General features: G+C 43.6%; 1 protein-coding gene across 2 annotated transcripts in view; it reads left to right on the plus strand.

The window, feature by feature from the left end:
• LOC309702165 (NACHT, LRR and PYD domains-containing protein 3-like) overlaps window positions 1-22835 on the plus strand; it is a 217121-nt gene that overhangs the window by 175111 nt on the left and 19175 nt on the right. Inside the window, exons 4-8 of one of the 2 annotated variants that reach the window (XM_082526622.1) lie at window positions 3279-3380; window positions 4367-4445; window positions 4607-4793; window positions 4922-6701; window positions 10957-11130. In XM_082526622.1, the coding sequence (XP_082382748.1) occupies window positions 3279-3380; window positions 4367-4445; window positions 4607-4793; window positions 4922-6701; window positions 10957-11130 (2322 nt within the window). Of the gene's footprint in view, window positions 1-3278; window positions 3381-4366; window positions 4446-4606; window positions 4794-4921; window positions 6702-10956; window positions 11131-16887; window positions 17946-22835 lie in introns of those variants that run through there. The other variant, XM_082526621.1, reaches the window with a different exon arrangement.

Raw genomic sequence — 22835 nt, forward strand, 5'->3', positions numbered from 1 at the left:
AGAGGGCGACAAATCAGCACAGACAGAGAGCTCCATTCAAACTTTGCTGCCATCAGGAATAATTCTTCAAATATAATCATCAGTGTTTGAGCAGTTATGATATCAGGGACAATCTAGACATGTGTGACAATACTGAACATGCCACATGACACACCTCAAACATCATGTGATCCACTCTCAGTCTGCACTTTCATTCATGACTTCAACAGGTTGAAATGAGCTTTGAAGAAACATCAGTTCAGTGCTGAAATATTTAAACGCTGCAGGAAGAAGAACAACAAAGTGATGACGGATGTTTGTGTTTCAAACAGGAAAACCAGCAGAAATAAATCACAGCCTGCCAGAGGTATGGAGTTTCCGAGGTGCACCTGAACGCAGCACAGTGTTCCAATGCTCCTGATTGTCCTCAAACGTCTCTTTGGGTGTTTCCTTCCTGCTCAAAGTTTTCTTTCACTTCCTGAACTTCGTGGAGTGGAGCTTGTTGTTGGTGTGTGAAGAAACTGTAAGTTTGCTTTGTTTCCTCCTTTAACAGTTTGTCTTTAGGAACTTTACTGTTTGTTCAGCTCGTGTTTGATTTCTTCACACAACAAACTGTGTGTGTTTGTATTTCCGGTCTCTCCATTAAAGTCAGTGTGTAATGTTTCCTGGCTAACATCAGCTGTGTGCAGCTTAGTTCAGCACAAATCTGCCGCTCCATAGTTCACGGTAACGGACTCACAGCTGGACCAACGAGGCCGAGTGTGTCCGCCACTCTGAGCTACGTTCGTGTTTGTGTACTTGTAGTTTGTACTTTGAGTTCACTCAGAGCCCACAGAGGACGCAGCGTACGTGATGACGTCACAGCCCTTTACCTCCTTTACTGTCACTGTGATTAATATTTACACACGAGACACCTGCAGAGCTCTGACGCTAAGCTAGCACACAGCATGCTAACACTAAGCTAAAGCTAGGCTAGCCAAGAACCCAGAGTGAGGTTAAAGCTAGTGATGGGCAGATGAAGCCTCATGAAGCACTGAAGCTTTTCATCCAATTGGTTCACCCCAACGCGAAGCTTCTTGAAGCTTCATTTGCTCTAGTAGGACACCTACTGGACGTAAAAATATTAGTTGGCATGAATTTGAAGAGTGTGGCCTTTTTGCACACAGCCTGTAAATGTCAACAACAAAAGGAGTGTGTAAAACATGTATATTGTAGTGATGCAGTGTACTGTGTATATTTATACTGGCAGTATGGAACATGATTATTTGGAAATGCCTAAAATGGAAATGATCATTTACTGTGAGGTGAGGTGTGGACAGTGGTTGTGCTTTTGTAACATTGAGGCAAGGACAGTGATTAGTGTTTAGGGGACACATCATTGGTTTTTGTTAAAAAGAAACAGTTTCTCCACTGTGGCAGGTCGTAGGCGATTTTTTTTTTCTAAACTGTCTCTAACTCTCACTAACCGCAACTCTCCATCAAACGCCCACATTTTGTCTGAGGGTTTATATCGCTGTCATAGCTCGCGGCAAAGTTCGAACCGCTTCCTGAACCAGTCACGTGGTACAGCCGGGCAGCGAGGCTTCGGACGTCATCATTTTCAGCCCCTCCCATAAATGAAGCAAGCCTCGATACGCGCTTCGCGGAAACGCCCCCTCCATTACTCGACACACGCTTCGAAGCCTCGATACAGAACGTCACATCACTAGTTAAAGCTGAGTAAACACTGACCCCAGACCAGCACCGTGATAAAGTGAGCTGCTGCTGCTGAACTTGAACAGGTAACAAAGTGATGAGCAGTCAGGCTGCAGGTTTCTACCTGTTCATGTTTCTACAGTAGAATCACTTTGAAGTGTCTTTGTGCTGTTTCATCTTTGATTTGTGTTCATAAACACTCAGAGAAACATCACGTGACCTCATCAGGATCTGTGTTGGTGTGTGGGGCTGTACCTCAGCTTTATGTTGTTACATGCTCATTTGTTCATTTTACACAGTAACATCAAAGTAATGTTATGAGGAGTAATGAAGTAACGTACTCCATTACTTTTAATTAAAGTGTTCTGTGTAATATGTGTAATAATGACTGTTTTGAGTAATGACCAACACTGATCACAACAAAGAGGAAATGCCTCCAACATGCACAAACATTTGAGCCACAACATGCAGTTAATGTGCACAAATGTCTTTGATATGCTGCTCAGTGATGGTGGTGACTGTCAGAGCAGAGCTACTGAGAATCAATAAGTAATATCAATGATGGGATCAGAATCACTAAATTCTTCTCATCCCTGTCAGTATCATACATGTGCTGTATAATGTGATAAATGTAGAGGTGCTGGCTGTTCTCTCACTCTGCTGTTTAGCTGTAAAGGACGCCTCCCTGCCTTTGTCTCATTCATGACCTTTAATAGTCTCTTCTAACATGCAGAGATCTGTATGATCTGTTTCATAGAGTCTAACCAGCCTGTACAGGTAACAACAACAGTCACTGCATCACTGACACACAAACGTCATCTCTGTCAATAACAACATTCATACATGGAATAAAAACACATCAGTGGATCATTGCTGGAGCTGATGTTTGTGCTCCTGGTGCAAAGGCTCTCAGTTTCCTCCTTGAAATAACATCAGTGGTGGGTCAGCGACATGCTTTCTTTCCCTCTCAGGTTTAAATATCTGGGACTCTCCACCGTTTGGTTTTAGAGCTGAAGAAGCTTCTCAGATGAAACGTCTTCCAGAAACTTAAAGACGTCTCTTTTCTCTCCAAGCTCCTTAGATCACATGACCTGGATGACTGAACCTATAGACATATTGACCTGGTTTCTAGGTCACATGACAGGTCAGAGGTCAGCGACTGTAACTCAGTTCCTCCTGTTAATGTGAACTCACTGAGTGTTTGTGGTTTACCTCTCAGACTGACTGAAGATGATGATGGAGGAAGAGGAGGACAGAGCAGAGTCTGCAGGGTCCAGCTGTCCGTCTGTGAGGAGTGACCGGTCCAAAGGTCGACCTCCACACTTCAGTGGTGAACCTGGAGCAACGAGGTCAGAGAGCTGAACTCACTGAGTAACAGAAATAATTCTGCACTGACATTATAATCAGTGTTGACTCTGGTTGATTGTCTGACTGTGTTTGTGAGCTGAGAGGAAATGAAAATGAGTTTGTAACAAAAATCAGTTTTGTCCAGTTTTCCTGTAAAAAGCTGAACTCTAATCTAAGAGGATGTTACTGACAGGAAACAGCTGCATTATCTGCAGTCTGTGTGATCACAGCTGCTTCAATCATGTTTGTGTCTGCAGAGGTCAGAGGTCACAGTCTGCAGGGTCCAGCTGTCCGTCTGTGAGGAGTGACCGGTCCAAAGGTCGACCTCCACACTTCAGTGGTGAACCTGGAGCAACGAGGTCAGAGAGCTGTGATGACTCCTTTACATGTTTGTGTTTCCTGGATAAATATGACCTGAAACATCCTCAGATTGTTACAAAGATTCATTAAAAAGAAAACAATGAAAGAGAAAAGATCCAAATGTTCGACTTGGTCATTTGCTGTTTGAGGACAGTGATGCTCATATCTGTGGGGAAAGTGTGACCTGAGTGGGTTCATGTTTGTCTTTAAAGAACAGAGCTGCTCTGATTCTCTTTGTGTCTGATCTGTTAAACAGTCTGAGAGGTCACACAGAGACCCAGCAGCTAAAGCCTGGATCATACTGGCTGCTGTTACTCCATCAGGACAACACTGAACCACAGTGGTGTGGATGTAGTGGATAAATCCCACCATACTGATGCTCAGAGTTAACCACAGGGAACAAAACCAGATGTTACCTTCAGATTGTGACCTTTGGAGTGGACGATGCAGATTTCAATAGAGAATAAATGTTGTTGTTTTTCAGCTGTGAAGAAAGAATCTAATTTTCTGAACTGAAGAATTTATGATGCTGGAAACAACATGGAGACTATAACACAACATTTCCACTGTGTTCATAGAATGAATGTAAAACTGTCAGACATTCATTAAATATGCAAAATGTCTACAGAAGCATCAGAGGGTCAGACGTGAAGCACTCAGTGATTTTGATCAAATGACTCATCAGTTATTGATCTGTACTACACTGATCTACCACGTTAGTAAAGCTGGTGTTCTGGTGGTGGAGGGAGACTCGGATCATGTTCTGGTTTTGGAGCAGTGATCTGCTGATGGTTCAGTTTGATGAGCTTCTTCAAAATCATCCCTGACATCACCACTGAAAGGACGTCCATGAAAACAGAATTACTGATATGTTCACAATCTGAGAGTTTAAAACTTGACAGACTTGATTCAGATGAAGTTATTTGAGCAGAAACTCCTGGATCTTTATCCTGTGTTGATCTAATCCTTCATGGTTCCTCCACAGAGTGGAGCAGCAGAGCTCAGAGGTTCCCAGTGGTCAGTCTGCCCAGCAGCATCAAACACAGCTGGACTCCATATTTATGGTCTGTACATGTACAACAACTACTGTTACATCTGTTCTGTTCACAGTCATCTCCATGCTGCTCTTTGTAGACCAGTGGATCGTCAGTGTGTCCAACATGGATCTGATGTTTGGCTCCATGATTTCAGTCTGATTGGCTCATTCATAAATATTCTGTTCCAGCTGCTGGAGGACAACATCATCACTTTTGTGAAGAACGAGCTGAAGAAGATCCAGAAGGTTCTGAGTCCAGATTACCCAGAATGCTTAGAGAGTCAGAGGAGCAGCAGCAGAGAGGCATTTGTGAAGATCACAGTGGACTTCCTGAGGAGAATGAAGCAGGAGGAGCTGGCTGACCGTCTGCAGAGCAGTAAGAGGATTTATCTAAAGATTTAAGCTGCTGGATAAATGAACATTTTCCAGAGATGGAAGATGGAGCAACATGTTTTAAAGATTAGTTCTTTTTGGAATTGAGTGTTTATTTTTCTTCTCATTCAGAACTTCAAGCTGCAGTTTGTCATCGTAACCTTAAATCCACCCTGAAGAAGAAGTTCCAGTGTGTGTTTGAGGGCATCGCTAAAGCAGGAAACCCAACCCTCCTGAATCAGATCTACACAGAGCTCTACATCACAGAGGGAGGGACTGCAGAGGTCAATGATGAACATGAGGTCAGACAGATTGAAACAGCATCCAGGAAACCAGACAGACCAGAAACAACCATCAGACAAGAAGACATCTTTAAAGCCTCACCTGGAAGAGACGAACCAATCAGAACAGTGCTGACAAAGGGAGTGGCTGGCATTGGGAAAACAGTCTTAACACAGAAATACAGCCTGGACTGGGCTGAAGACAAAGCCAACCAGGACATCCAGTTCATATTTCCATTCACTTTCAGAGAGCTGAATGTGCTGAAAGAGGAAAAGTTCAGCTTGGTGGGACTTGTTCATCACTTCTTTACTGAAACCAAAGAAGCAGGAATCTGCAGCTTTGAAGACTTCCAGGTTGTGTTCATCTTTGATGGTCTGGATGAGTGTCGACTTCCTCTGGACTTCCACAAAACTACAATCCTAACTGACCCTAGAAAGTCCACCTCAGTGGATGTGCTGCTGATAAACCTCATCAGGGGGAAACTGCTTCCCTCTGCTCGCCTCTGGATAACCACACGACCTGCAGCAGCCAATCAGATCCCTCCTGACTGTGTTGGCATGGTGACAGAGGTCAGAGGGTTCACTGACCCACAGAAGGAGGAGTACTTCAGGAAGAGATTCAGAGATGAGGAGCAGGCCAGCAGGATCATCTCCCACATCAAGACATCACGAAGCCTCCACATCATGTGCCACATCCCAGTCTTCTGCTGGATCACTGCTACAGTTCTGGAGGATGTGCTGGAAACCAGAGAGGGAGGACAGCTGCCCAAGACCCTGACTGAGATGTACATCCACTTCCTGGTGGTTCAGGCCAAAGTGAAGAAGGTCAAGTATGATGGAGGAGCTGAGACAGATCCACACTGGAGTCCAGAGAGCAGGAAGATGATGGAGTCTCTGGGAAAACTGGCTTTTGATCAGCTGCAGAAAGGAAACCTGATCTTCTATGAATCAGACCTGACAGAGTGTGGCATCGATATCAGAGCAGCCTCAGTGTACTCAGGAGTGTTCACACAGATCTTTAAAGAGGAGAGAGGACTGTACCAGGACAAGGTGTTCTGCTTCATCCATCTGAGTGTTCAGGAGTTTCTGGCTGCTCTTCATGTCCATCTGACCTTCATCAACTCTGGACTCAATCTGCTGGAACAACAACAAACAACCTCCTGGTGGTTTAAACCATCTCTTCACCAGAGTGCTGTGAACAAGGCCTTGCAGAGTCCAAATGGACACCTGGACTTGTTCCTCCGCTTCCTCCTGGGTCTTTCACTGCAGACCAATCAGACTCTCCTACGAGGTCTGCTGACACAGACAGGAAGTAGCTCACAGACCAATAAGAAAACAGTCCAGTATATCAAGAAGAAGCTCAGTAAGAATCTGTCTGCAGAGAAAAGCATCAATCTGTTCCACTGTCTGAATGAACTGAATGATCGTTCTCTAGTGGAGGAGATCCAACAGTCCCTGAGATCAGGAAGTCTCTCCACAGATAAACTGTCTCCTGCTCAGTGGTCAGCTCTGGTCTTCATCTTACTGTCATCAGAAGAAGATCTGGATGTGTTTGACCTGAAGAAATACTCTGCTTCAGAGAAGGCTCTTTTGAGGCTGCTGCCAGTGGTCAAAGCCTCTAACAAAGCCCTGTAAGTACATTTGTACTCATGTCTTTACTTTTAACATCCAACTGTGTCAGTAATTTATTTCACCAGGCTTTCTGTCTTTGTATGAATTTGTAAAGTTTTGGGATTTCTCCAATACAACTGTGACCTCTTTGATGCCTCCAGAACTCGAGACGCTGGATTCACCATAAACTCTGATCATCACTGCTGCTGTTATGTTATCAGTCTTTGTTTACACACTTAGGCTGCATGTGCCTGATGTTGTGATACTTTATATTCACATGCATGCTCCTAGATACATTTCTACTGCAGGTCTATTTTAGTCACAAATGTTGGTGAAACACTTGCTTTTACATGCATGGTGGGTCATGCATTAAAGAAAGCATTTGAATTACTCAGTGAATCCTGGCAGCCAGAGAAACATCCTTAGTTCCACTTTAAACTAAACTCTGCTTCGGTCTTCCACAGTGTGTTTGTTGTTTCTTTGTTGTTGTTGGCCTGCTCTCTCCTCTCACTCCAATCTGGTTGCAGCAGATGTTTGTCCCTCCCTGAACCTGCAGACTTGGGTGCAGCACCTCAGTTCATCTTCAGTCTGAAACCAGCTGTTGTAGCTATATCCCCTCAAGCACACCTTCCCTGGTTATCTCTGCTGTGGTTGCTATAAAATTTAATCTTGATTTAAAAAAAAGAACAAAAAAACCTCAAGTCAGACTTGATGCCATTTGTTGGCAGCATGGTGCCTGTTTGTCTTTGATGATAAACTGCAGCACAGTCTAAAGCAAACCTTCTGACTTTATTGACTTGATGCATGTATATATTCTTCCTGTTCACCTTGGACACACAACAGCTCTCTGTTTGTTGTGATTGGATCTAGAACAGCCAACATATCCTAATCTAGATGATTTCTAAGGTGGTATCTGGGAGGAAAAGTTAAAATCAGCTTGGATGGCCTGTACTGTATGATGGCCTTGGTTGCACCACATTGATAGCCATGCAGGGTGGTTCACTCCTTGTGCAAGAAGACCGAGGAGTGAGCCACACTTGGTCAAAGCTTGGTCATTCAAGCTCAATGTTTTCCCCTTGTTGGTTGATGATAGAGCTGGGCGATAGAACGATAACGATATGTATCGCGATATAACTTTTACTCGATAGAGAAATTAAGCTATCGCGATAGACCTCGCCGCTCTTGTCCTCTTAAAAAAAAAAAAAAAAAAAAAAAAAAAAGGTCAGCCAATCCAAATTAAGTAGCGCAGAGCCGAACCAATCACAGCCGCAGCGTCACGTCGCGTGACTTGTTATGTACAGCACAAGTGCCAAGCCGCACGTGTGTTTGTTTGGGAAGCAGCCAGCAGGTAATGGAGCCAGCGCGTAATGGAGGAAATGAGTGTGCCGACTAGAAAAATCAACTGAGCGTGACCGAAGAGAAAACAGATGATGGTTCCAATGCCGGAGAGATTGTCGAACGGAAGAGCCAAAGAAGTTCCGTAGTGTGAAGGTATTTCGGCTATTTCAAGTCTGACAAAAAACAGAGTAGCGTGCACTGTAAATTGTGCCGAAAGCAAGTCTGGAAATACAATAAACTGGTGCATGCGTCACACTGTGCGCCACGTTATTGTTTCGGTGAAATGAATTTCTACAATACTGTTACTGTTAATTCTACTCTCTGCAGTGTTTAAATGCTTACATATACACACAGTTACTGTCCCTCCACACATACGACTCGGTTCTGCTTCTATGCCGCAGCTTTGTTTACTTTTTCCCACCGAGGCTTCTAGACTTCTGATTGGCCAACATTTCTGCACGGTTAGGAATCTAGCGCCACCTGCTGCTTTGGCATGTTCATAGCAGCGTTTTCCTTCATTTCTGCCTTTATGTGTGGACGGGATTATTTTTTAAAAAGAAAACGGAAAATCTCTGTTTTCAAAAATACCCGTGTACGTGTGGACGTAGCCTCAGTCTCTGAATGGAAGCACTAATTCGTCATTCGGCTTTTGTCAGACTAAAGTAACTGTTAAAACTGTTTGAAAAGCTAAGCTATACAACAAGGAGAGATTGAGAATTTCCTTTTAGTTCTCAGTTTATTTGATATTGACAAAAGTTAGTTTTGTCTGTTCTTCTGTAAAACAAACTAAGATTTATTTTTAGAATTAATACTTTGTTTCTAAGTGGAATTGACAATTTAGTCAGTTTCATTTGTTCTATTTTGAAACTTAAACGCTTTAGCGGCTGCCTTTTGTGTAGTTTGCAATATTTGCCTTTATTTATCTGAAAAAGTCTCATGTTCCTTAAGTACATCTACCCTGTTGAACTTATTATGGGAAATAAATATTTAAATAAAAACAAGCTGCTGATTATTTCACATTTTACTTGTGAGCAACGGCACATTTAAATCTTACAAATATAGTTATTTGGCTTATATCGTGATAGATATCGTTATCGACTGAAATGAAAAAAACATATCGTGATATGAAAAAATCTCATATCGCCCAGCTCTAGTTGATGATAGTATTTTTTTTACCTGACTTATAGTCATCATTGTCTTCAAATTAACTCACACACTGCTGACTGCTGTAGCTTACCTGGCTGAGCAGGTGACCCATGCACTGAAGGTTAGAGTCGTGACTCCAGGGCCTGGTTTGAGTCTGCCCAAGACCATTTCCTGTGTGTTATTCTCCTCACTTCTCCCTCCCTTCCTGTCTTCTTTGTCCTGTACAGTGAAGACAAAAGGCCTCGAGTTCTGAAAACTCTTCCCCTTCATCATCTTCCATCTCTCTCATCTAAAATCTCCAGTATTCTCTGAGTAGAGAATCTTTTCACAATCTTGAATGATAAGGATCCAAGTGGGTAAAGTTATTTATTTGTTGTGTTCCTATTTGCAGCTGGGGTAGATTAAGACAAACTATCGGCTGCCCAAATTACATCCAGTTTAGAAGAAAAACATTGAGTGAAGCGTTTGTTTCATCATCCTTCACAACTCATCAACCAGGTGTCACAAACTGCAGCAGAACAGTACAAAGCATGTCATACTGGATGGCTGCAACAACCAGAGTTTTACCTACCTTTGGTATTTGGTGACAGCATGAGCGTAATATTTACTGAACAGAGTCGTCTTCTGTAATCTTTTCAGATTCAGATTCAGAACACTGTATTTATTTTCAAGGGGCAATTAGGATACTGAGCTTTCCAACCATACATACAATACACAAACATCACATTGGGGAGACGGGTCAGGCTAGGTAGCTGGCCGGTCAGCCGCTAGAGCAGCGACCCGGAACCGAACAGCAGAAAATGCACAACATCAGGAAAGATGAGGAGAAAAAAGAACTCCTCCCAGACTGAGCTTCAACAGGGAGATCAGTTTGAGAACAGACAAAAAAAATGACCTTAGTGCAGAGCACATGAAAACTCTTAATGCGCCATAGAAACACATGACAAGCAACAGGGATGGGTAAAAGGTGAGAGACAGCCGGTGTAGACAGCGCACCCGGGCCTGCAGCATTTGCGCTGGTCCCCTCGACCCACCGTCTGCACCGGGAGGGGATAAGCATGCTTAGGATGGGAAGGAACAGTCTAAACACCGTCTGTTATCAGGGTGAGATTTGTTATGTTCAGCTCCAGCCTTGAGACCACAGCTGGCGCCGGTATGTTAGCCGCATGAAATGATGGTGGCTTTCTTTGGTGCGAACAACTGCATGTCAATTTCACAGCTGATCTAACAGTCCGTCACTCGTCTCTCAATCTCCCGTTGGAGAGCCACGAGCTTCTCCGAGAGGTTATCAGTTTTGCGCTCAAAGAGCAAAGTCTGAGAACTCACGACCGCCATGAGCTTCTTCAAGATCTTATCCGTGCTGCGTTCAATGAGCCCATTTTGAGAAGTCACGACCCGTCCCATTGTTTCAGTCACAGCGGGCAGCCTTGTGGGGGTTTGAACAGCTGATTCTGCTTTCTTTAATCTTCAATAAGCCAGGGCCAAGCCAGCTCAGATCAACAAGAACCCTTTGCTGCTGTGAATGTCCGTGCTGCTATATTTCAGGATCAGGCTCTAAATGTACAAATGGATCTGAGAAGATTTCCAATCATTTTTCTACTAGATTTACAGTTTGTTTTCATGTCTTCTGACTCAGATGGTGGAGCAGGTGGAGCTTGCAAGGAGTAAGTGCTGCTATAGAAGAAGAGTTGTGTTTTATTGAAGCTATTTAGTTAACCAATAATTGTATTGCATGCTGGCATTAAAAATGTTTCATTTGACTGATTTAATTGTTTGTTTGTTTTCTTCCAGACTGAGTGGCTGTAACCTCTCAGAGAGAAGCTGTGATGCTCTGTCCTCAGTTCTCAACTCCCAGTCCTCTAGTCTGAAAGAGCTGGACCTGAGTAACAATGACCTGCGGGATTCAGGGGTGAAGCTTCTGTCTGCTGCACTGCAGAGTCCACATTGTACACTGGAAACTCTCAGGTCAGGATCCAAACATATCATTAAATGATATTATTGTATAAACAACCAAGCTTTATAGAATTGGCAGGTGAACTTTTCTTTATCTTTGGATTGCTTAGGAGATTCTTAATTACTGTCTGAAGATTTTTTACAGTCACATATTTTGTTTTAATGGTCAAACAGAATTATTGTTCAGTTCAATGAGCAGGTAGCTGTGAGATTCATAATAATGAGGTATATTTGTATTAAAGATGACTAAACGTGAACAGTAGCTGTGAGTTACTTTGTTTACTCATGTGTGCTGATGTTGTGAGTAATTTAAAGCTGAAGTAAACTTGTAATGAGTTTAATAGAGTTTCTGAAGTAAGTGTACTTGGAGACATTTATGTGTTTACTAAAGTCCAGGAGCATGAGGCTGTGTGTAGCATAGAGGAACCCAGACCTCAGCTTTGTCTCCTGGTTTCTGTTGCTGCTGTTACAGTTTCCCCTCATCGTTCCTTCAACAGTCTCCTCACTGTAACAAATCAAAGTGTTACTGTATAGATTCACGTCTGAATGTTGCCATGTGCTATTAAAACTAAAAGCGATGTTTCATACACCCACGTGGTTCAGTCACACAGTAACTGATGGTAAATAATGTTTGTGTTGAGCACATCGTACAGGTCAGCTGCTCCACACAGATCTCAGGTTTACATGCTGGAACAGTTTGTGATCATGAAGGATAAACCTCACTTCCTCTTTGTTTCATACAGATGTGACATGAACAATAACACGTTCATGAAATCCTTTTAGGAACACAAACACTATTGTAGCTGGAGAATATATTTGAATGTAGGATAATGTAGGGGGTCATAAACAACAGTAATAACTAACCACCACCTCACCATTTGGGTTGGTAGCTGCATGTTGATTGATGAAGTCATTTTCTTCTTCCTCCATTTCTACCTTATTAACATCAGATTAAAGGCTGCACAGAGACAGGCCCTGGACATGTTTAGCCTAGCTTAGTACAAGGACTGGACATGGGGGAAACGGCTCTCATCACTGGATCAAAACATGAAAACAAATCTGAAGTAAAGTTTTGTTGAAGTGAACTGTGGTGGTGCCCAATGTTCCCTCTAAGCTGCGGTCGTGCAACTGTGCGCTGCTGGGACGTCTCTGCACACAGAAAATCTGTGTTGCACACAAAAAAAAAATCAAATCTCAATTGAAATTAAAATTAAATCTTTAACAATTCTGTTCTGCAGTGTTAGTCAGTGACTGGCTGCTCCTATATGGGATTAGAACGATGCCACCTTATCCCGTAGTCCAGCCAATGATGCGATTCACATTCGTATATACGCAGCTAATCAACGTCGCTGACAGGCTATGACAGCGTCCTTATGTGCCGACAATGGTGTTATAGCGAGCAAAGTGGCTGATGATGAGGTGAAGCCACGTTAATGACAACGTGTACAACCATTGGAGATGTGACCAGGACAGACGGAGCAACTGAGGGAAAAAGTGTGGACTTTATACCAGTTTTTAAATTGTGTTGATCGACCACGTAAAACCTGAGCTATGATAAAATATCTGCAATGTTTGGTTTTCTTCCTGAATAGTATTGTTGTTTATAACAACGATAGTATTCAGTATTTATTGCAACAAACTCTGTTGTTTGCAAAACTCAGTAACTTTTTTGAAGAAGTAACTATATAATTAACTGCCCAACATTGGTCATTATATCCTGTATTTTGCAGACAGAGTTACAGACTCTCTCCCAGACCACAGACTCATAATACAAGTCAGAGCTTTATAAAAATAGAAAAAATAAAGTTGTGTTTTCAAAATTGGAGTTCAAGTTATTTTTACTTCCAATAGTGTTAACATGCTACAGGTCATGAACAAGGTTGTTTTTAATTTTCATTGTAAGTGGGCTAAAGCAGTTAATTAAAAGTAGTCTAACATAAATGTAAATGCTGTAATTTGATTACTTTAATAAACCATGTAACTTGGATGGATAAGATGCTGGTGTGACCACAGTGCACACGTCTGCTGTTGCTCACAGTGGTCCAAGGGACGCTCAGGGAGTTTGTGTGTTCGCTCAGACACATGAAACATTAGCGGTGACTGGCAGGGAAAAGGGGAATGATAAGACTTACTGTAAATATAATTATGTATGTATTGAAAAAGGAACAACTAAAATGTTCCAGCTGAAAAATGAAATCAGTTTCAGTTTATGAGCTCTGTTTGTTTTCTTTACAATTCCAACCTTTTATTTTGAAATGAGCTGCTCATTCCTGTTTAGAGTTGATGAGCTGATGTGGGTGAGAGGACTCAGGCAGCCTGACAGAGTTGATGTCCAGGTCTTCCCTGCTTGTCCTGATACATAAACATGAGTATCCTTGCAGGTCAGATCTCATCAGTCACACCTGTTAGTGCAGCTCTCCTCTAGATTGTAGTGCTTGTAAAACTAGGATGATTTTAGGAGCCTGGACCGCAGATCTAAGGGAAGATATGACTTGGAAAGACTAAACCAACCTATTAGAGGTGTTCGCACTAACATAGATAAATACTCAGATTTACACCTTTAGTGTCTCACAAAGGGTTGAAAAGTGAATGTGCACAGAGAGGTTGGTGGTGAGACGGGCACTTCCAGCACTGTAGATGTGATCCAGCTCAGTGTTCATGGAAATAATCCGGAGAGCAGGATTCCTTGATGAATGTCACATCTTCTTAAAGTTATAATCCACAGGGAAAACTGTGAAACTGTCGATCTGATATCTACTCAACCAATCAGGTGTTTACATGCCCTTCACTGATCTCCAGCCCCACCTTATTATCAGTTTCTCTCTCTTTTACATCTGAATTATCTTCACTTCACATTTCAGTCAGTTCAGATTTCATTAGCACGTTCACTTTAGCATAATCCATTTTAATCCAAACACCTTTCTCTTTAAACTCTGTTTGTCAGTCACAGTATATCCAGTACAATCCTCTTTTTCACTGCGTCACACACATTCAGAGATCAGAGTGTCCTGTGTGTGCTCTCATTCACTCACACTCACTCTCATATGGCTGAAGTCTGTTTGTACACAGGCTGTCAGCTGGCCTGAGTTCGGCCTGTCTCTAAAAGCTTGTCATGTTCTTCTTCTTTGATCCTTCGTGTTTGTGCTGAACACTGCTGTCGCTCTCTTCCCTGTTCCCGCCCACTTTCTAACCAATCAGCATTGGAGCGCGCACAGCGTCGTCCACACTGAGCTTTGTTGTGAGCGCATGGACTCGTCTGCAGAACATTTGTATGGGCTCAAAATGTGGTCATAAATATTTTGTACTTGTAAATCAGGATTTGTATGTGTAAAAAGAATTTGTATGTGTAAAAAAGATTTGTGTGTGCGTGAAAAAAACTTTGTATGTGTAAAAAAGATTTGTGTGTGTGTAAAAAAGATTTGTGTGTGTGTAAAAAAGATTTGTGTGTGTGTAAAAAAGATTTGTGTGTGGACTTAGCCAAAAAAAACCCCTGCAAGTTACAAGTACGAATTTTGACCCTATTTTTCTTCCTTTCATCTGATTGGTCAATGTCATGTCAATCACAAATGTAACTATCCAATCAGAGAACAGATGGGTTTGGCTGTCGGAGGGGCACTTTTTTGACCTGACGTTCCCGTCACAAGTGTCTTCTAAGTGAAGCTACCAGGTTCAGGTCCAGCTCTGTTTATCTGGAGCTGCAGTAAATGATCCGTCCTCACAAAGCAACACAGACACCAGATATGCAAACACAGCATCATACAACACAACCAAGAGATCCAAAGAATTATCTCTGCATTTCTGTGGCTGATGCTGCTGGAACGAAGCTGTTTGAAACCTTGTTGTTCTGCACTTTGGGACCTGAACAGGAACCTGAACCTCTGTGCAGAGGGTTCAACTCTGAGGATTCCTGTTCAGTTTTGTTATTTCACACGGCAAAACTTGACAACTTTATGATAAATGTACGACTTTAATGTGAAAGATTCAGAGTTTTTTCTCTTGTTGTGTTTGTTTGAAGCTGCTTCCTGTTGGCTTCGGCTGTTTGGAGTTTCCATTTTCTAAACTTCTACATTCTGAACCTTCTTCAGCTCTGAACAGATGATGAAACACTGAATGATTTCAAGCTCACACTTTGTCTAATAAACTTACATCTTTCATTTTTTATTCAGATTGAAGGACTGTGGTTTGTCAGAGATCAGCTGTGATTATCTGGCAGCAGCGCTGAAGTCCAACCCCTCGTATCCCAGAGTGCTGGACCTGAGTGGAACCTACAACAACCTGCAGGATTCAGGAGTGAAGCAGCTGTGTGTTCTTCTGGAGAATCCACGATGTCGATTTGAAACTCTGAGGTCAGTCACATGTTTTAGTTGTGCTGAGATGAATATGATGTGAAAGTTGTGCTGACACTGTGGATCAGTAGGCCCACACACCTCTATACAGGAAGTCTGGTTCTACTCTTTGTAGAACTTCTGATCCCTGATCCTCTGAGTCTGACTCAGTAAATAATGAATTATCTTCACTTCACATTTCAGTCAGTTCAGATTTCATTAGCACGTTCACTTTAGCATAATCCATTTTAATCCAAACACCTTTCTCTTTAAACTCTGTTTGTCAGTCACAGTATATCCAGTACAATCCTCTTTTTCACTGCGTCACACACATTCAGAGATCAGAGTGTCCTGTGTGTGCTCTCATTCACTCACACTCACTCTCATATGGCTGAAGTCTGTTTGTACACAGGCTGTCAGCTGGCCTGAGTTAGGCCTGTCTCTAAAATCATTATTTTATTACTTTTATTCTGATTCATCAAAGCCAAACTCAAACATATTTATATTTACTGATTATGTTCTCATCAATAATTAACAGTCAGTACATTCAGATATGAATCATAATTCTGTGCATAACTTCTGTGTCTGGGCACTCCTCTGGATATTCTTACACCAGAGAAGAGCTCCTTAACTACAGGACTACTACACCTGTGGATTTTCTTCCAATATTTGTCGCATCTGCGGCAGATTTACTGCAGACTCTGACCAGGAAAGTGAGACGCCGAAAGAGAGGTAAGCGAGCCGGCGCACTCGTGCGTCTGAGGAGACGTGGACTGCGAACTGCTCTTCCTGGGATCTTCCTTTCCAATGTACGCTCACTCAGGAATAAGATAGACGAACTGGCCCTGATGAGAAGCATGAACAGAGACTTTGCCTCCTCCTGTGTCTTATGTTTTACGGAGTCGTGGCTCAGTGAGGACATCCCGGACAGCACGCTAAAGCTGGAGGGCTTTCATCTGCTGCGCGCGGACCGGCAGGCCTCTCTCTCTGGTAAGACCAAAGGTGGAGGTGTCTGCTTCTACATTAATAGAGGCTGGTGCACAGACGTAACAGTGATTGCTCAGCACTGCTCTTCCTCTCTGGAATACCTTTTTATTCACTGCAAACCGTTTTATTCTCCGCGGGAGTTTGCTTCATTCATCCTGGCCGCTGTTTACATCCCGCCGGATGCGGATGCGCAGGCAGCTCAGTGCGCACTCGCGGAGCAGATACTGCACATGGAGCGGACATTCCCGGACTCTCTCATCATTGCTCTTGGGGACTTTAACAAAGCCAATCTGAGCCATGAGCTTCCGAAATACAAGCAGTATATTAAATGCCCGACCAGAGAGGAGAGGACATTAGACCACTGTTACAGCACGATCAGCGGGGCCTATCGCGCGGTGCCCCGCGCTTCACTCGGACTTTTTGACCACGTCATTATCCACCTAATCCCCGCGTACAGACAGAGGCTGAAGCTCTCCAAACCTGTCGTGAGGACCAAAAAACTGTGGAGCAACGAGGCTGTGGAGGAGCTTCGCACGTGTTTGGAGACCACAGACTGGGACACAATGAAGGCTGCTTCTAACAGCTTGGACGAGTTTACGGACACTGTCACCTCCTATATCCACTTCTGTGAGGACAGCATTGTGCCATCACGCACCAGGGTGAGTTATAACAATGACAAACCCTGGTTCACTCCTAAACTCAAAAAGCTGTGGCTGGAAAAGAGAAAGGCGTTCAGAAGCGGAGACAGGGACTGCTACAGAGAGGCCAAGTACAGGTTCACTAAAGAAGTGGACATTGCCAAACATCAGCACTCTGAGAAGATGCAGCAGCAGATCTCAGAGAATGACTCGGCCTCTGTGTGGAAAGGTTTTAGGAATATCACCAACTACAAGCCTAAAACCCCCCACTCCACTGACGACTTGCTCTTAGCCAACACCCTTAACGACTTTTACTGCCGTTTTGACGAGCCATCAGGCAGCCTTCACACCTCCAACGGCCCCAACAATAGAAGCACTTTGGACACTAATTCCCCCACCTCTCCCCCCTCCATAGAGCCATCACCACCTTCAAACACTTCACCTACAACACCCCCCTCCTCACCCCACACAAAAGAGGATTTCACACCACCTCCTCCCACCACAACTCTTCATATTCATGAAGCAGATGTGAGGAAGCAGTTTAGGAGTCTGAATGCTCGGAAAGCTCCCGGCCCAGACGGTGTGTCTCCTGCCACCCTCAGACACTGTGCAAACGAGCTGGCCCCAGTGTTTTCTGGCATCTTCAACTCCTCACTGCAGGCATGTCATGTGCCTGCCTGCTTCAAGTCCTCTACCATAATCCCTGTCCCCAAGAAACCTAGGATCACTGGACTAAATGACTACAGACCCGTGGCTCTGACATCTGTGGTCATGAAGTCATTTGAGCGCCTGGTTCTCTCCCATCTCAAGACCCTCACGGCCCCCCTCCTGGACCCCTGCAGTTTGCATACAGAGCCAACAGGTCTGTAGATGACGCCATCAACATGGCCCTACACTTCATCCTGCAGCATCTGGACTCCCCAGGAACCTACGCCAGGATCCTGTTTGTGGACTTCAGCTCTGCCTTCAACACCATCCTTCCAGACCATCTCCGAGGCAAGCTTTCCCAGATGAATGTGCCTGATCCCATCTGCCGGTGGATCACTGACTTCCTGACGGACAGGAAGCAGCACGTGAGGCTGGGGAAGAATGTCTCGGACTCCCGGACCATCAGCACCGGCTCCCCTCAGGGCTGTGTTCTTTCTCCTCTGCTCTTCTCCCTGTACACCAACTGCTGCACCTCCACCCACCAGTCTGTCAAGCTAATCAAGTTTGCAGATGACACCACCGTCATTGGACTCATCTCGGACGGGGATGAGTCTGCCTACAGGAGGGAGGTTGAACGTCTGGTGTCTTGGTGCAGCCACAACAACCTGGTGCTGAATGCCCAGAAGACAGTGGAGATTATTGTGGACTTCAGGAAGCACACAGCTCCACTCCCCCCCCATCATCCTGTCTGACACCCCCATCACCTCTGTGGACTCATTCCGCTTCCTGGGTACCACCATCACCCAGGACCTGAAGTGGGAACCCACCATCACCTCCGTCATCAAGAAAGCCCAGCAGAGGATGTACTTCCTGAGGCAGCTGAAGAAATTCAACCTGCCAACATGGACGATGATGCAGTTCTACACTGCAATCATCGAGTCCATCCTCACCTCCTCCATCACCGTGTGGTACGCTGGAGCCACTATCAGGGACAAACAGAGACTGCAGCGTGTTGTGCGCTCTGCTGAGAAGGTGATTGGCTGCAGACTCCCATCTCTGCAGGACCTGTACACCTCCAGGACACTGCGGCGTGCAGCTCGGATCTCAGCTGACCCTTCTCACCCTGGACACAGTCTGTTTGACCTGCTCCCCTCAGGCAGGAGGCTCCGGTCCATTCGCACCAGAACCTCTCGCCATAAGAACAGTTTCTTCCCCTCTGCTGTCGGACACATGAACAATAAACGTACGACTGTTCCCACCACTAACACCCTACGCTGTGTCACTGCATCATTCCATGTTTGGCACTGATCACCACCTGCACTCATGTATATATCATGTATATATCTATGTACTTAGCACTTTTAATTCTTATTCTTATTTTTATATTTTTTATGACAGCATGTTTGCACTGAAGCACCGCAGCAATTTCCTAATGTTGTAAACCTGCTCAACATTTGGCAATAAACCCTTTCTGATTCTTTCTGATTCTGATTATGATTCAGTGTTTAACATATTATCACAGATAAGATAAGATAAGATAACCTTTATTAGTCCCACACGTGGGAAATTTGTTTTGTCACAGCAGGAAGTGGACAGTGCAAAAGTTATGAGGCAGATGGACTGCACAGGAGATCTCCTTTATGAAGAAACTGTGAAAGTTTGTCCAACAGTGGGAAACATTTCAGAGAACATCTCAGAGAATATCTGTGAAGCAGAAACTAAACATAATAATAGAAGAAAAGCCAAATAATGATCCAAATCCTGCTCTGAGACTATCAGACAGTAAAGGCTTCCAAAGACTGCTCACCTCTCAGACTTATTTAAAGATGCTGGTGCTGTCCACAGATCAGCTGACCTGCTGGGTCTCCATGATCAGCTTTGTTTCTTGGAGATAAAGGCTGAAGCCTTTAGAGCTTCAGTTCTCCAGAGCAGCAGGATGTCTGAGGTCCGCAGAAACACAAAAACACAGCAGCTAAAAATAGTTGTTCAAAGAAAACGAGGTGGGAGCTGCTGATTCCTGAGCTTTGATACTGGATTAGCTTCAGTAGTTATTCCAATCACTGCTGTAGGAGCTACATTTAGTCACAGCTGACTGTCTTTCTTTGAACAATCACAATGACTACTGTTGTAAAAAACAAGCACACAAAGAACCAATGAGAGTGTAGAACATGATAAAGAGCTCCTGTGATGGTGGCAAAGAAATGAGCAGCAGACGGCCGTCTACATGTTGTAGTGGTTTACAGTCACCAGGGGGCGCCGTCACGGCCACGCAGTCAGTGGGCTGCTCTGCTTGTGCTGTTGTTGGTGAAGCTGAAGTGAAAGCGAATGTTAAAACAATGAAAAGTGTCCACTGCAGCCTCCATCTGAGCTTGTCATGTTCTTCTTCTTTGGTCCTTCGTGTTTGTGCTGAACACTGCTGTCGCTCTCTTCCCTGTTCCCGCCCACTTTCTAACCAATCAGCATTGGAGCGTGCACAGCGTCGTCCACACTGAGCTTTGTTGTGAGCGCATGGACTCGTCTGCAGAACATTTGTATGGGCTCAAAATGTGGTCATAAATATTTTGTAATTGTAAATCAGGATTTGTATGTGTAAAAAGAATTTGTGTGTGTGTAAAAAGAATTTGTGTGTGTAAAAAGATTTGTGTGTGTGTAAAAAAGATTTGTGTGTGTAAAAAAGATTTGTGTGTGTGTAAAAAAGATTTGTGTGTGCGTGAAAAAAAACTTTGTATGTGTAAAAAAAGATTTGTGTGTGTGTGTAAAAAAGATTTGTGTGTGTGTAAAAAAGATTTGTGTGTGGACTTAGCCAAAAAAAAACCCTGCAAGTTACAAGTACGAATTTTGACCCTATTTTTCTTCCTTTCATCTGATTGGTCAATGTCATGTCAATCACAAATGTAACTATCCAATCAGAGAACAGATGGGTTTGGCTGTCGGAGGGGCACTTTTTTGACCTGACGTTCCCGTCACAAGTGTCTTCTAAGTGAAGCTACCAGGTTCAGGTCCAGCTCCGTTTATCTGGAGCTGCAGTAAATGATCCGTCCTCACAAAGCAACACAGACACCAGATATGCAAACACAGCATCATACAACACAACCAAGAGATCCAAAGAATTATCTCTGCATTTCTGTGGCTGATGCTGCTGGAACGAAGCTGTTTGAAACCTTGTTGTTCTGCACTTTGGGACCTGAACAGGAACCTGAACCTCTGTGCAGAGGGTTCAACTCTGAGGATTCCTGTTCAGTTTTTTTTTATTTCACACGGCAAAACTTGACAACTTTATGATAAATGTACGACTTCAATGTGAAAAATTCATTTTTTTCTCTTGTTTGTTTGAAGCTGCTTCCTGTTGGCTTCAGCTGTTTGGAGTTTCCATTTTCTAAACTTCTACATTCTGAACCTTCTTCAGCTCTGAACAGATGATGAAACACTGAATGATTTCAAGCTCACACTTTGTCTAATAAACTTACATCTTTCATTCTTTATACAGATTGTGGGACTGTGATTTGTCAGAGATCAGCTGTGATTATCTGGCAGCAGCGCTGAAGTCCAACCCCTCGTATCCCAGAGTGCTGGACCTGAGTGGAACCTACAACAACCTGCAGGATTCAGGAGTGATGCAGCTGTGTGTTCTTCTGGAGAATCCACGATGTCGATTTGAAACTCTGAGGTCAGTCACATGTTTTAGTTGTGCTGAGATGAATATGATGTGAAAGTTGTGCTGACACTGTGGATCAGTAGGCCCACACACCTCTATACAGGAAGTCTGGTTCTACTCTTTGTAGAACTTCTGATCCCTGATCCACTGAGTCTGACTCAGTAGATAATGCAGAGTTCTGAGCTGATGTGGGTGAGAGGACTCAGGCAGCCTGACAGAGTTGATGTCCAGGTCTTCCCTGCTTGTCCTGATATACATAAACATGAGTATCCTTGCAGGTCAGATCTCATCAGTCACACCTGGTAGTGCAGCTCTCCTCTAGATTGTAGTGCTTGTAAAACTAGGATGATTTTAGGATCCTGGACCGCAGATCTAAGGGAAGATATGACTTGGAAAGACTAAACCAACCTATTAGAGGTGTTCGGACTAACATAGATAAATACTCAGATTTACACCTTTAGTGTCTCACAAAGGGTTGAAAAGTGAATGTGCACAGAGAGGTTGGTGGTGAGACGGGCACTTCCAGCACTGTAGATGTGATCCAGCTCAGTGTTCATGGAAATAATCCAGAGAGCAGGATTCCTTGATGAATGTCACATCTTCTTAAAGTTATAATCCACAGGGAAAACTGTGAAACTGTCGATCTGATATCTAGTCAACCAATCAGGTGTTTACATGCCCTTCACTGATCTTCAGCCTCACCTTATTATCAGTTTCTGTCTCTTTTACATCTGAATTATCTTCACTTCACATTTCAGTCAGTTCAGATTTCATTAGCACGTTCACTTTAGCATAATCCATTTTAATCCAAACACCTTTCTCTTTAAACTCTGTTTGTCAGTCACAGTATATCCAGTACAATCCTCTTTTTCACTGCGTCACACACATTCAGAGATCAGAGTGTCCTGTGTGTGCTCTCATTCACTCACACTCACTCTCATATGGCTGAAGTCTGTTTGTACACAGGCTAATCTGGGACTCTCCACCATTTGACCCTAGAAATAAAGAAGCTTCTTGGATGAGAGGTGAAAGGCGAAACGTCTTCAAAAAACTTAAAGAAGTCCAGATGCCTTTTTTTCTAAGCTCTTTAGATAACTGCGAACCTTCACAAACGCCTCATCAGTGGGACTCTCAGAGCTACCAGCCCTTTGCTACAATCACAAAGCTCTTCATTGAAATCAATGATATCAAAGCTGGAATCAAGCTATAGCCATATACACTGGTAAAGACTTCTTATCTCGAAATAATATACTGAAGTGGCAATGCAGAAATTGAAAATAGGTGGACGTGCTACCTATGCTATTAGTAGAATGGACATTGGCCTGCTGGCTAAGGAAGGCCCTGTCTCACATAGAGGTGAGAGAGGCCCCCCTCGAAGCCCCCTCTTTTATCGGGGCTTACTTAGGGTCATATCGGGGACCCCACAGTTGGAAGTCTTTTTTTTTTTTTTTCTTTGACCAAATA

This window comes from Aulonocara stuartgranti, assembly GCF_965226115.1.
Source record: "Aulonocara stuartgranti genome assembly, chromosome: 3".
NCBI lineage: Eukaryota > Metazoa > Chordata > Actinopteri > Cichliformes > Cichlidae > Aulonocara > Aulonocara stuartgranti.